Source organism: Schistocerca serialis, chromosome 3 (genome assembly GCF_023864345.2).
Source record: "Schistocerca serialis cubense isolate TAMUIC-IGC-003099 chromosome 3, iqSchSeri2.2, whole genome shotgun sequence".
NCBI lineage: Eukaryota > Metazoa > Arthropoda > Insecta > Orthoptera > Acrididae > Schistocerca > Schistocerca serialis.
This window is the reverse complement of record NC_064640.1, coordinates 1,026,660,952-1,026,677,201: the sequence shown is the minus strand read 5'-3', so window position 1 is coordinate 1,026,677,201 and position 16,250 is coordinate 1,026,660,952. Positions and strand designations below refer to the sequence as shown.

The 16,250-nt window shown below is 40.1% G+C and overlaps 1 protein-coding gene across 1 annotated transcript in view; it reads left to right on the top strand.

Annotated features, from left to right (window-relative positions):
- LOC126471485 (homeotic protein female sterile-like) overlaps positions 1-16,250 on the top strand; it is a 74,978-nt gene that overhangs the window by 52,501 nt on the left and 6,227 nt on the right. Inside the window, exon 3 of the mRNA XM_050099692.1 lies at positions 14,233-14,513. Within this exon, the coding sequence (XP_049955649.1) occupies positions 14,233-14,513 (281 nt within the window). The remainder of the gene's footprint in view (positions 1-14,232; positions 14,514-16,250) is intronic.

Genomic DNA, 16,250 nt, shown 5'->3' with positions numbered 1-16,250 from the left:
TTTACCATGCCATTCAACAGTACAAGCTTCCAGAATGCAGTCACTGGGTTAGCATCAAACTTTTGCATGTGGTGTTACAGGAAGACCAATTGAAGTGACATCTGTCCAACACTGCTGTATTTTAAGATTCAGCCAGCCAGAGTTGGTGGTCATGTGAGCATTCCCACACGTTTATTTCTATGACAATCTTCAATCCCTCAGTTCCAGGCATGCAGCTTTCTCATAGCAGCATGCCCTGTACGTGTGCAAATACCACTGTATGACAAAACTGTTCCCTGGAGACCAAATAATACTCTGCTCCACTGGAACTCTCTTGGGGGATATTTTTTGGCATTATACAAGCTACCTTGACACTGGCTTCCATGTTTCCACCTCAGTTGATGGCTCTTCATTCATTGTTATTACACTGTTCTAAACATTCTCATAGTTTGGGTTTGTTAGTGTTTTTAAACCCTGGAAAGCAATTCTTGGCATGTTTTCGTACTATTCAGTGCTTTCGTCTGTAACTTGTTTGTCGAAAACTTTCTTTAAATTTGCAAATTTTAAGCAAGCTGGCAGACATTTATACAATGTGGTTATAATTAAACAGTTTGCTACTTGATCCACTGTTGAAGAAAAACCATTTACCACATGGCTTACCCAGCTTTATAGGAATGATGATCAGACTGTGTGCTGCAGGATTTGAGTTGTTAGTAGTGTTAGTGTCATGACCAGCTGTTAGGTGCTGGTACTGTTATGGCGACGTAGGTAACCGAGCGAGGTGGCGCAATGGTTAGACACTGGACTCGCATTCGGGAGGACGACGGTTCAATCGCGCGTCCGGCCATCCTGATTTAGGTTTTCCGTGATTTGCCTAAATCGCTCCAGGCAAATGCTGGGTGGTTCATTTGAAAGGGCACGGCCGACTTCCTTCCCCATTCTTCCGTAATCTGACGGACCGATGACCTCGCTGTCTGGTCTCCTTCCCCAAAACAACAACGCGACGTAGGGTTGGAATACAAGCATCAGTGTGCAGTACAGACGCTGTCAGTCAGCATGGGTCTGAAGAAGGTGGACGGCTTTTCTCGTAAAATTGGCTTATCAAACGTGAAGCAGGTTTATCAAAACAACAGCAAGAGTTCTGCTGCTCTTTGCAGGTATACATACATTAAAGGAATACTGAGTGGTTCTCTTTCCATACCACAGTTGAAAAAACGTGATTTGGAAGTTTGAAGTAAAAGTTTAATCATAGCCACCCTGAACGTGGCAGACTGCAGCTTTTGTACACACTATGCAGTTCCTACAAATTTGAAGTTCTCATAACCTGCAGAAGTGAACAGTAATTAAAAATTAAATTGATGTGATATTTGTTAAGTAAAATGTAGTTACTGGCATGTGGCACAAATAGACCCAAAGCTGACATTGATATGTTTATCACAGAATGTTCCTGACTTCCATATGTTGTGTTTGCCAATTTGTGTGAAGGGAACATGCTCTCATAATTTTGGAACACTGTATCCATTTATTTGTTGAATTCTGTATAATTTAAATATTGAATTATGTCTGATAGCTTTGCTGGCTTAATCTGTGAAAGTTGGCTATTGACCTACATAGTTCAATTTCTATAAGATTATTAGTGTTCCTTTCCTGGGTTTACCTCTTTGCTACCTGGGAAGTTATTGCTGTTGGTGAAATTTTACCACACTCATTCAGCGCAGGGTGAAACTGAACTCCGACAGTTTTGGATGCTGGTCATGGACACTTACTTAAGTGTTCCAGTATAAAGGAGCCATGATAATCCATTAAGTGCCAACCAGCTGCCGTCTCATCCTCAGCCGTTGGTGTCATTCAGATGCAGTAAGGAAGGGTATATGGTCAGCACACATTTCTCTTGGCTAATGTCAGCTTCTCAGACATTAGAGCTTTTACTTCTCATGCAGGTAACTTCTTGGCAGCTGGAAGTGAGTGTGTGTGTGTGTGTGTGTGTGTGTGTGTGTGTGTGTGTGTGTGTGTGTGTGTGTGTGTGTGTGTGTGTGTAAAATTCGGATGAAGGCCTTTATGGCTGAAAGCTTACTTGTTTGATCATCATCTTGTTGTGCCTATCTGAGACTCATCTCCACTGTATGGCGAGTAGCCCACTATCCTTTTCATAATTTAGTCATTATTCCATCCTGGATTTTCCATTGTTTGATTAACTCCTCATTTGGTTTTGCAAGGCAGCGGGGACACGACTCCATTCCTGCCAGCAAGTAAAAATGGCTGGCAGTACTGGGAATTGAACCCAGGTCCTTCGCATAACAATCACGTGCTGACCACCCAGCTATGATTTGTGAAAATACATTTACTACAGTGAAAAAGCCTGTAATATGTTGTCACCAACATGTAAAGCATAAAACGCAGAGTAATGCAACAATCTTCAGTTGAAATGTGGATGCCTTAATCATAGTGTGAATAACTGTGTCCTGTCAGTTTACATTATGGTAAAACCCATACATGAGGTACATGTCGGCTAACGCTTCATCAGTAAACATATCCATACTGATGCATGTCAGTGTTAACATACAACTAAAAATGCTGGAGAAACAAAACCAAGATGGAACCGAGCGTTGCCTAATGAAAATTTCAGGTAGAAGAGCGAAATGGGCATTGCCTGCAGCAAGTACTAAGTCAATGGAACAATTTGTTTCCAAGCAAGTACAGCACATACTGTTGACACAATAGTGTGGATATTTTCAGTGCAGTACAGACACAGAACTGGGTGTAAGAAATCATACGAAATGCAATAACTCTATAATGATCTGCTGAAGGCCATGGGTCCTTTATATAGAATTATGCAGAATGTATCTCTGAACAGCCACCAAAAGTTTGTCAGTGGAGTTTGGGTTTATCCTGTATGTTGTAAGTGGTTTATCAGATTTGCGTAGGGAGGGGGAGTTATCCCAGCCCTGCTGTTGCCCACACTGAAACTGACTTGCCTATGGTTCTTGTCCCTGTCATTGTAATAAAGACAGACAGTACCCTTAAATGGTAGTAGTTGGAGACCCTTTACCTTAAGACACAATTTCTTCAGGAATTAATGACCTAAATATTGTGTCCCTTTTGGCCTCCAATTCTTCACATTGAAAGAATAAATAGGTTGCTGTTTCAGTCCCCTCACCATATAGTGTACACTTGTGGGCCTTTTTTCTGTCTACCAATCATGTGCACGTATTTCTCTAAGTTCCCATGGCCAGTCATTAGTCCTACTACGAGATGACTTTGTCTCCTGTTCCAGCTCAGGGTTGCAGAATTTCTCCTAAAATGTGGCTTTGGCATCATTCGCTTGTCTTTTTTTGTTTTTATGTCTTAGTCCAATATTCTGTGTACCACCACCTGATCCAGCTACATAATTTTGATTGTACCAATGTCTTATTGATGGTTAAGACAGGTTCTGTTCCAACAAATGGAGACATCGCTCCTGTCGTGGCCAGTCTATCAGCTTGTTCATTGACAAGGGACCCACAGCAGGTTTACCGTATTGCTTTCCCCTGGTCTCACAAGGGCTTCATGGCATTCTGCAAAAATCATTGATCTCGTTGTAGCGACTGATAGAGATTTTAGAGCTGCTTGGCTGTGTGAATGATTGTAGATGCCACAATCCTTGTAGCACCTGTGCATATTCTCCTCAACGCACACTCTTGATAGCAAATAATTTTCCAGCTGGAATACCTTGACCAGCTGCCATAGAGAGATTACACTCTCTGGTCTAGGCTGTCCCCTGTATACCGCAGGCCCAGAACCTTAGTCTGGTTTGCTTGGTGGATCAAAAACAGATGATGTCTCCTGCACGGGGTGGTTGGTTGTTCTACACCTGTTCGCTGCTTCCAGTAATTGTTACTTCGAAAGGTTTGTTGAAGCAGCTAAAAGTTATTGTGCAGTCAGCCAACATTTCCTTTCTTGGCCGTGTTGAGTGTGCCCTTGAAGTCTCCTAATCCGTTTACCTGCACTAATAGCCATCTGCGCGGACTGCTGTCTGTGCCTGAGCTCTTCGCTCGACTGACCTTACCCTGTGCCGAGTACTTCTGGAGCCAGGGCAGAATTGGGGAAATTTTCAGAATCTGAAGAACAACTATTCTGCTGAGCTCTACTAGGTGAAATAAGTGGACACACATTACTAAGAGATTCTTCTGAAGAATCATCATCATCATCATCATCACTACAGTTACTGAAGATGCCACACTCACTGTCACTCACTCCTTGTGAGTATCTCGTAGTCAGTACAACCACACCAACGTGCCATTTGTTTGTGGACCTCAAAAGTGATAGCACTCTAAAAAATCTTGATGAATAAGCAGAAAGCTAAACGACACCACAGAAGCAGAATGCTGATGATGACATGAACCTGCCAGCATGAATGTCGAACAGCTACTGTGAAATCCAATGGAAATACTGCTGAGCGACTATAGATGTATGCAGGACCACAGGTAGCAGAACTGGCTGATGGTAAAAGCCAAAGGCACCATTAGGACTTGTATAATGGCCAAGCCACAACAGTGAATGCCATTTGCAGCACTCATGGAAAATACTATTGCTGCAGCTAACAATGTCTGCAGCCCCTGTGGAAAGGTGGAGCATGGCAGGATTTCACATCTGCAGCACTCAAAGGCTTAATTGTATTGGTGGAAGATTCTGGATATCCTAAGGGTCTCCAGTTTTTTTCATCGTGTAAGCTGCTGCTGCTGCTGCCGCCGCCACTGTTGTAACCCAGAGGTGTACTGGAGGCATGTCCAGCATGGTCTCCAGCCCAACAGTTATGTCTAGGCTGGCCAATCTCTGTGCCTTCTTGAGCTCCTTAGCAGCCACCTTTGGTTCTTCTCCGTTCCACTGTACTGTAGCCCCATAAATCATCATAGGTCTTATTATGGAGATATATATTCAGTATCTATTGCTGAGATATATGCAGTACATGCGCTTGGGGTTTAGACTCTTATTTTTTACCAATGGCCCTTCTGCTGCACATGAGAGTACATTTTGCCATGGATAAAATATTCCTTATATAAAGTTCAGCAGTCTTATTACCTGCTTCCTTTGCAATTTCGTATTATTATTCTACCAACTTATATTTTATGTGGGTCCTAATCTGTTTTCCTAAGGAATCTTTTAGGCCATGGTCTGCTTAACACACATTTCAACCCCAAACTAAATATACATTTGGTGAGATAAGGGTGGCTCCATTGCCACGTGCCATTTTTTGACCTAACTATCCAATAGAATGGACCAAAAAGTTGTCAGTTACTTCTTCCTTTCTTCTATACCTAAAGGTAGGCTCCCTACATCTGTTAAGAGATCTCTATTGCTCTTCTATAGGTATTCCAGTAGGTACTCACCTCTGCTGTTCATGTTGCCACTTCCCCATGCCAGGCTGTGGGCATTGGCATCACAACCAACCGACAGTTTTTTTATTCAGCTGGGAGCAGCTGTCCACCAGTTTCCTCACTTCCTGGGAAGGAGCAGTACTTTCCATGCAAGGAAGGTAAGCTGGGGCCAATAAAAATTCCCTCGTGGCTCCTTCCTGATGGTCAGGAACTTCACCATTAGCTTGAATGAAATTCCATTCTTGACATAAATATGTTTTTCTTTTCTTTTTTAATTTCTAGCATAAATCAATTTACATTCAGTTCCTCAGACACCTGATACACTATATATTTTCCTAGATCACTATATACACTCCTGGAAATTGAAATAAGAACACCGTGAATTCATTGTCCCAGGAAGGGGAAACTTTATTGACACATTCCTGGGGTCAGATACATCACATGATCACACTGACAGAACCACAGGTACATAGACACACGCAACAGAGCATGCACAATGTCGGCACTAGTACAGTGTATATCCACCTTTCGCAGCAATGCAGGCTGCTATTCTCCCATGGAGACGATCGTAGAGATGCTGGATGTAGTCCTGTGGAACGGCTTGCCATGCCATTTCCACCTGGCGCCTCAGTTGGACCAGCGTTCGTGCTGGACGTGCAGACCGCGTGAGACGACGCTTCATCCAGTCCCAAACATGCTCAATGGGGGACAGATCCGGAGATCTTGCTGGCCAGGGTAGTTGACTTACACCTTCTAGAGCACGTTGGGTGGCACGGGATACATGCGGACGTGCATTGTCCTGTTGGAACAGCGAGTTCCCTTGCCGGTCTAGGAATGGTAGAACGATGGGTTCGATGACAGTTTGGATGTACCGTGCACTATTCAGTGTCCCCTCGACGATCACCAGTGGTGTACGGCCAGTGTAGGAGATCGCTCCCCACACCATGATGCCGGTTGTTGGCCCTGTGTGCCTCGGTCGTATGCAGTCCTGATTGTGGCGCTCACCTGCACGGCGCCAAACACGCATATGACCATCATTGGCACCAAGGCAGAAGCGACTCTCATCGCTGGAGACGACACGTCTCCATTCGTCCCTCCATTCACGCCTGTCGCGACACCACTGGAGGCGGGCTGCACGATGTTGGGGCGTGAGCGGAAGACGGCCTAACGGTGTGCGGGACCGTAGCCCAGCTTCATGGAGACGGTTGCGAATGGTCCTCGCCGATACCCCAGGAGCAACAGTGTCCCTAATTTGCTGGGAAGTGGTGGTGCGGTCCCCTACGGCACTGCGTAGGATCCTACGGTCTTGGCGTGCATCCGTGCGTCGCTGCGGTCCGGTCCCAGGTCGACAGGCACGTGCACCTTCCGCCGACCACTGGCGACAACATCGATGTACTGTGGAGACCTCACGCCCCACGTGTTGAGCAATTCGGCGGTACGTCCACCCGGCCTCCCGCATGCCCACTATACGCCCTCGCTCAAAGTCCGTCAACTGCACATACGGTTCACGTCCACGCTGTCGCGGCATGCTACCAGTGTTAAAGACTGCGATGGAGCTCCGTATGCCACGGCAAACTGGCTGACACTGACGGCGGCGGTGCACAAATGCTGCGCAGCTAGCGCCATTCGACGGCCAACACCGCGGTTCCTGGTGTGTCCGCTGTGCTGTGCGTGTGATCATTGCTTGTACAGCCCTATCGCAGTGTCCGGAGCAAGTATGGTGGGTCTGACACACTGGTGTCAATGTGTTCTTTTTTCCATTTCCAGGAGTGTATTTTCCTAGGTCAGCATTCTGCCTGCCATCTGGTCATACCAGAGGCTGACTCAAGATGGTAGTGGATCCCTTAATTGTGTTCCAGGTTTACCTGCAACACTTCCAGCCACCAGCATGCAGTCATTCTTGCTTCCAAAGTCTGTAACTTGTGAGAACTCTAAATATAGTTTGCCCTCAGCGATATCTCACCGAATTCCACCGCAAGGGTTTGGCTGTCAGACACAACCTTTCAATTGATTACAATTGAGTCCTCTGTTGAGATTTTTGGGTTCTGGGCCCATACTTTCTCAAACAATCTTTTGAGAAACATGTGTAAGACATTCTGGACACAATTTGATACTTTAATTGCTTCAAGAGTTCTACTGCTGTCTTTACCGTGCAGTGTAACCACATTGCCGAGGAGAAATGTTGTCAACATGAAATAATTCACAGTAAACATCTTTATGAAATTTTAATTTTGTCAGTGGTAGCTGAAATAAATGTTCTTGAAATTTTGTGGGTGTAACTCTCGTTTGTTCAAAATAATAAATGTTGACCAGAACTTAGGTTCATTTCGTTGCTTCACTACAGTTGTTACCTGTAAGTTTCTTAAGTGAAAATGGGTCAGAGAACACACCATGATTTTCAAAAGGTATGAAAAGTCAGTCAGTGTTGCAGGCGCAAAATTTATTAACTCACAGTGTGCTGCTCAAGGTCTTACATCGTACTGGGCCTCCCACAATATTTCTAATGTTCTTATATACTCTTGTGAATGATGTACTGTTGCATATAGTAAGTTTGCTAACTGCAATTACAGAAGTTGGTGATAATTACAAAAAAAAATTCATCCAATGGTTAAGACTGAAATGCTACATGGAATGTGATAAAAGACGATTACATCTCTCTTGATTTCATGGAAAAGTAAGGGAAATGATGCAAATGAACAATGCTGATTACAGCTTTGTTAATTACACTGAAACTATTCCTACATCGTTTCCTGTTTCAGATATGAGTAGTAATTTTTTAATGTTAGCAGAATTTCGATATATAATACTGCAGCCCCAGATAAACATTTTGTTTAAATTTTTAATCTGGTTTTGTTTTATAAATTACAGTAATAACAAGGTAATTGGATGTTGTTAGCCAATAACATAGTAAGCTGACAGTAAGAGAGGCATAATTGTTGCTGGTTCCAAACATTATAATTACAGTATATATAATTACAATACATACTGTAGTAGCAGTTGGTCATGTGACAGTACTACTATTTATAGAACAAAACTTTCTCAACTTTCCAGTACATAGTACAAACTTAGACATTTTCATGAGACAACTCATTTTTCATTAGTGTTGGAACGGGGCAGACAAAACCAACATATGTTATAACTTTTATTTTTAAGTAGGCAAAACTGCTATCTCAGTTTTTCATTTCAAATGTAACATGTAGTGATATTTCCATAGATCTCCCTACACAAAATGTCAAGTTACAGTGTATCGTTTCATCATGTTTACTCTAATCTCAGTCTAACAACCATCAGTCTATTCTCATTGTTAAAAGCACATACAATCAATATCTACCCAATGTAGGTCATTTACATTCAGATATATGTTTTCTTTCCACACAGAGCTCATTAGTATAAGCTTCCTTTTTTCCTATGACAGAGCTGATTCTTATGATTGTTAAATTCAATTTTCTCTTCCACATAACAGTACATATCTCAAATTGTGGCAGAGTAATTCACAACTTCATTATCAATATATTGTCCGTGTGTTAATACTATAAGCCATAATTCATTACCTATAAAACAAAATGTAAAATATTTTCAGTTCTCATTATCCATGATGGTATTTGAGTTGACTGCACTGGTAATCTGAATAAGCAAACATAATCAGAGTACCATAGTTTAGTGTAATAAACAGTATCCATAATCATCAGTGTACCATTGTGCTCAACATAGCTAAATAACACTACTATTAATAATTAGCTGTGTGCTCAAGGTGTGTATATATAGAATTCACTCTATAGGTGCTGAACTTTAAGTACTTACAATTGTAAATAATTAATTATTGAGTCTGTAGTTCAGAGTTTTGAAACACATGGCTTAACAAGATGAATAAAATAATACTCTTGTTTGTGGTTACTGGTCCAATACCATGTATCATGGCGTTGAAGTGTGTGTGTGTGTGTGTGTGTGTGTGTGTGTCTCTGTGTGTGTGTGTGTGTGTGTGTGTGTGTGTGTGTGTGTGTGTTATGAGGAGTATATGTGCATAAAGAAAAACAAAGTGCATCTTCATAGTCAAAGTTCCATCTTCTATAAGGTATGTGCCTATCCAAAGATCAAAGTGTACGCATCAAATAGTCAGAGGTATATTCATGGGTATGAAAGTTGAAAGGTGGTCTAAGAAAATGTGTGACATCCAAAATGTGTTGCTGTGGGAGTAAATGTCACGTGTTTGGGTCCCTTGTGTTTGCTACATGCAAGATGCACAAATGATTGTGCATCCTCCTGAAGGACTCTACTAATTTTCCACATCAGTGTCACCTGTAGTTTTCTTTCCACCACTTTTCTTTCACAAATTGGTACTCCATATGGCTTGTATGACAACTTTTTTCACTATCCTCCACTTTGCATTTTCTGTTACTCTCACTCAACTGTTTTTCTTTTGCAGATATCTACACCATAAGGCTTAATGAAAAATTGGTCATGAGATTTCAGCTTTAGTTTACATTGGCTAATCTTCACTCCACTTGGTCTCTTATAAAAAACGTCACTATATTCCCATAAAAAATTTTATAATTCCTCTTTATCCTCAAAGTTCAAAGACAAGCTTGCCCCTGTCTTTTATGCTGAGAGTTCACTCTGAGGATCATTAGTTATTTTCCCATCACAAAATCCTTCATCTTCCTCATAGTATCCTCTTATCATCAAATTCCTTGACCCCCTCCCCAAAATCTGATTGCTGTTTATGTTATTTAACATCACAATATCTGTCTCCTCAGAAATTCCCATCTTAGTATCAGTAAATGACAATTTCATCTCATTCCAGTTAAAACCAAGTTTAGCCTTGACAGTCCATTTCATTCTCATTATTAAACTTTCATTTAAATCATCAGTCACTAAACACCACTGCACAAAAGAAACATTTATTTTGAAAGACAGTGAAACTTTCTGGTGATGAATTCACTAAATTTTTCTAGTGGCACCTTTAATTTTGATTCCAGTTACAGGAAAGTTAGCAGAATTATCCCCATCTCTTATTCTACCTCTTAGTTTGTTTGATATTCCAAAGTATATGGACTCCGCTGTATATCACAATTATCAATGTTTTCATCTTCGTACTACAAACCCTCTTTTTATCTCTCTGAAATCCATACCTTTATCTTTCTCTACAGATTCTCCATTTTTCACAGGTTGTAAGCTTTCTTAAACTACGTTGTAATCTATTAGCTCTTCATCAGACTCAAAATTCAATTGTGAGAATTGTGCCTCTTCTCTCTTCCTCTTACTCTCTCTCCATCATTGTTGGGCAAGTCCTCATTCTGATAAAATCAATGTTCTCTTTCCCTATCCCCCTGCCCCTCATTTCTTTCTTGTGCCATATCTAGTTTATCAACGTATTTTAAAAATTGTTCAATAGAATCATCTGGTCCATATACCAACCCCCAGTGTATACTTTATGTGGCAATAGCCTCTCTAATGCATCTGTTTCTATTATCTCATCTAATGGTTTATCTAAATGTACAAGTGTCTTAAGTTGCTGTTAACAAAAGTCTTTTGGGCGGATGCTGCCTTCTCTGAAACATGACCGATTGAACAGATCTGATGGGATCCTAGCTTATTCACAAATAATTTTTCAAATTCTGCAAAAGTCATATCTGTAGATATATTCTGATTAGGCCAAGAGAGTGCCTCTCCATCATAAAAATTTCTTTATGAATTTTCAAGTTTGCTGACATACTGTTAGTAAAATTATCCTTACACTGGTAAATGAGGTCCACTGGGTGGATTTTTTTCCCAGAAAAATTGTTTATGTTTATACTATTTCAAGTACTATCATTGTTAGTACAAAAATTTCTAGCTGCATCATTTTCTTCAATTTCAGCTACTTTTGCCATACATTGAAATGTTACTAATTCATGCCCTATCACCACCTTTTATGTCTGACAGTTCTTTGTTAAAGAATATATTTCTTTTACTCATTTTCAAATTAATACTGTCTCCTTCATTTAATGTATGATTTTTAGATTCCTCTCATTGTTCTGTCTCATTGATCAGCTTGTTTTCAACATTCTCAGTTCTGAGTCTAAAGAATAATGTGTGTTTCAAATTCCTATTCTCTGTGTTTACATGTGTTTTAAAATAATTTAAATCTACTTCTACTCCCTCAATTGTCTCCGGAGTTTTCTCTACATGAGCTTTGATATCATCTAAATCTTTTCTGATACGTTTCAGTGCCTGAACTTGCCTCTCCAAGTTTTATATAAATGATCAAACTTTTTTCCTTGTTGATCCAACTTTTTGTCTAATTTCTTGCTCTGTTTTTAAAGTTCTTTTTTCCTAATCCTACTGTCTAGTTTCTGACTTCATCTAATCTCCCCCCTCCCCTGTGAATTTTGCAGGCATATTAAAAATATTGCCACTATTGTCAACTCTCTCTTCGTGACTGAAAACGTGAATCGGTGAACAGATACTGTCAGAATCTCCATTTAACATCTTCCCCTTCTAAGTCACTAACATTGCTTTCAACTATCTCATTATCTTGTATCAAATATTGTGCTTCATCCATTTCTTGATTGTTAAACTTCCTGTTGTCGCACATTGATAATATTATGTGACAAACACACAAAAAACCTCATTAAGCAAAAAGCTTATCAGGCATCCAGTCTGATATTTTGCTTTCCAGATAAAATTGTCTTTCAGTTTTGATGTTAAAAATTGTCCACCTGAAACTCAGTAGTTGACTTCAGCACTTTAACCTGAATGAAATCAATATCCCAGCTCATTTCGCCATATTGCAGTGTAACCACCTTGCTGGTGACATATGTTGTCAACAGAAAATAATTAAAAGTAAACATCTGTATGAAATATTAATTTTGTGAATGGTAGCTGAAATAAATGTTCTTGAAATTTTGTGGGTGTAGCTCAGTGTGTTCAAAATAATAAACATTGACCAGAACTTCCCTTCATTTTGCTACTTTGTTGCAGTTGTTTCCTGTAAGTAATGGACCAAGAACACCATGGGTTTCAAAAATGTGAAAAGTCAGTTATTGTTTCAGATGTAAAATTGTCACAGAGTGCTGCTCAGGGTCTTACATCATACTGATCCACCCACACGATTTCTTGTGGGTCTTATGTACTCTCGCTAACAATTGACATGTAGTTGCATATAGTAAATTTGCAAATTAAAACTACAGAAGTTGTTGATGGTTACAAAAAATTTTGCTATCTGGTGGTTACAGTTGAAATGCATGGAATGTGATACAAACATGATTGCCTGTCTCTAGTTTTCATAGAAAAATAAGTGAAATGATGTAAATAGACAATGATGATTACATTTTTGTTAATCATGTGGAAACTGTGTTGTCCCAGATATTCCTACCTTGTTTCCTGTTTCAAATAAGAGTAAATTATTTTTTAATGTAAACAGAATTTAAATATATAATGCTGCAGCCCAAATAAACACTTTGTTTACATTGTTAATCTGGTTTTCTTTTATAAATTATAGTAATTATTAGGTAATTAGGTGGTGATAGCCAATAGCACAGCAAGCTGACAGTAAGATAAGCAGAGTTGTTAAGTGTCAAACAATAAAATTACAGTATATTTGATATCTCTTTTGTTACTCGCTTGTTCATAACTGAAAAGCCCTAATTGGAAGTAAACAAATTAACAGTACATGCTCCTACCAATGGATGGATGTAATAATTAATGAGTACTTTGACGCGAGGTTGTCAAAAATGATGATAAAAAGATGAAATTACTTAGGAGTTGTACCTAATGATGTAACAGTTACTCATGCAATCCAAACTATCTTTGGAATCATGTGAAAAATGAGGTATTACATTTCAACAAGCAGTTTCACCTCCTCCCAGAGAGATGCCTTGGCTCCATCTCCTAAAGCCCAGCCACTGTTCCCATCGCCTTACAGACAGACAAACTGACAAATTAGAGCACCTTAATCTGGGTAGATCCTTCTAAATTTGAGGCCTAGATTTACACACACACACACACACACACACACACACACACACACACACACACACACTCCATGCAATCTTTTCAGAGAGAGCCGTCTGAACTACATGCTACTGCTGTGAGCTGGATGTACCTGTTGGACAACTACTGTCTTAAAAACCGAGACTGTAGCATCATAGGTCTGTTTCCCTATTTCTTGCCTTGGCATTTACTGGATCCAATTATCCTGCGATGTAAGAGTACCAGATGCTCCCTTGTTCTCAGTGATGAGGCTTGGGTCTGTTACTCCTTTTGCCTTGAAACAGTCCCCCCACCCCACCCACCCCACCCCACGTCTTACGCTCAATGCCATTTCATTCCATCTAGTTTATGTTTAGGAAGACTTTCTTTGTCCAATGTTAAGATATTTTAGATATCAAGTTCTTCAGTTTTTGAGTTGTCAGTGTTCTTTCAGTCCCACAAGAATTGGGGACATCAGGTTGGCACCAGTGGCACCCCACTATGGTGTAAGGCTACTTACTCAGGGATATCACCAGGTACCCCTGAGTCGCCTTTCACAACACATTTGCCACACACCAGTCAGCATTGATAGCATCACATCTTGGGTTGGGTACGTAGGAAATTTGGGAAGCCCTACGGAAATGGGTGTATGAAGAATGGGGTGTTACGGGGCACACTTTGTCAGTTTCATCAGCTGAGACCTGCCATCTTGACCCTGCTAGTGGCTATGCTACCGACGGCATAGTCCTCAGCTTCATGTGAACACACAAACATCCACCTGCGTGGTCAGTGTTATGATAAGGCTCTGTTCCCTGGAGAAGTTGTAGCTAGTTATTTGAGAGACTGAATTGTGCTCATCTGTCACACTTTATCTTCAGAAGTAAAGCATGCATTGTATTTTTTTCATGTGTCAGTACACATTATAGTAGTGAAACCACTGTTTCTCTAGGTTCTGATGCTAAGAAAGAAGAGACAGAGACTGCAAAACCAGATGCATCAAGTGCTGTTACAGAAGTGGCACAAATTGCTGAGACAGAAGATAACGTTGTTGGAGGTCCTGGAGCTGATTCAAATGGTGATATGCCCAGTGCTGGTCCGTCAACCTCTGATAATCAGATAGCAGGGCCCTCTTCAAGAAGTGATTCATCAAAATCTCGGGCTGATGGTCCAAAATCTGAATTTAAAGTTGCGACGCCTCCAAGAAGCAGCAAAAGAAAACGTGAGACAAAGGTGGGTTAACTATTTATTTATTCATTCACTCATTCTTTCACACTTTTCTGACCCAGTTCTTGAGGACACAGTGTTACCTTTGCATTTGATTAATATTTGTGTTAAAACCTTTAAATTACTTTAAGTGAAATAATGTTCCATACGTCAATAACTGTAGTGAAATATTGAGCATTGGGAGGAAAATATTGTTAATTCTAAGTTGGGGCAACTATTAATACCGTCATTTTCTTCTAAATGTTGGTATATCACTTAGTGTCAGCTTAGGTTACATAACAAATCAACAACAGAGTTAATGATCCACAATTTAATAATTTAATTATTATTATTATTATTATTATTATTATTATTATTATTATTATTGTATGTTTAGCAAACTAGGGAAAAAAAGCAGCAGTGTGATATCTCAATGAGGAACTTGAAACTTTCAGCATATGGCATAAGCACTTGGAGAAACTATGGCTCAAGTTAAAAAACAAGCACTAAATAGATATGTACCAAGTAGAACAGTTCACAATAGGAGTGACCCTTCATATTTACAGCCACTGTAAATAAATTTCGGAAGAAACAAATTACTGCATAGTAGGTGTAAAACAAAGTGGGAGGGGGGGGGGGGTGTATAAATAGGGAGAGATGCTGAATGACACGTATTTGATTGTTAAGAGAGCAATGTGTGAAGCCTTCAGTGACTACTGTAGCAAAATAATGTCAAATGACCTTTCACAAAATCCAAAGAAATTCTGCTTGTATGTAAGGGCTGTTAGTGGCACCATAGTTAGCACCCAGTCAGTTGCAGGTGAAATCAGAACTGAAATTAAGTGTAGCAAGGAAAAAGCAGAAATGCTTAATTGTAAAATGTTTCTTTACAAAGGAAAACTGAGGAGAATTTCCCCATTTTAATCCTTGTATCACTGAAAAGATGAGTGAAATATGTATTAGTGTCAGTGGCACTGAGAAATAGCTGAAATCGCCAGAACTGAAAGAAGCTCCAGGGCTTGATGGAATTCCTATCAGATTCTGTAAAGAAATTGCAGCTGTGTTAGTCCTTCTTGTAACTATATCATATCTACCTCTAACAAAAAAACTGAACTCAGTAGTTGGAAGAAAGCAAAGGTCACACCTGCGTACAAAAAGGGTAGCAGAAGTGACCTCCAAACTGCTGTCCAGTATCCATGACATAGATTGGTTCTAGAATCTTAGAACATATTCTGACTTCGATAATGAAGTATTTTGAATAGAATGACCTTCTCTGTGCTCGCTTGTATGAAGTTCATCGTGTAGTTTTCACATGACTTACTGAATGCATAATTGAAGCCAATCAAGTAGACTCAGTAGTTTTGGATTCATGTAAAGTATTTCACCCAGTAATGCATCTGTGCTTATTATCAAAAGTATGATATGGTATATCGAACAAAATTTGTGTCTGGGTTGAGGATTTTTTATACAGAGGATGCTGCTAGTTAAATTGGATGGATAGTCAGTAGATGTATAGGTAACTGTGGGAGTGCCCCAGGGAAGGTTTTTTTTTTTTTTTTTTTTTTTTTTTTTTTTTTTTTTTTTTTTTTTTTTTTACGCTTACTGTTCATGTTGCATATTTATGATCTTGCTGACAATATTAACCCTTGGACTGCTGTGGATGAGCTAATGTGTTGTGCTTCACTGCTCCCCAGGTGCTGAGAAAATGTTTGTGTGGGGCTCTGGGTTTTCTTTACGCACTATTTACATGTGCTGACCCTCTCA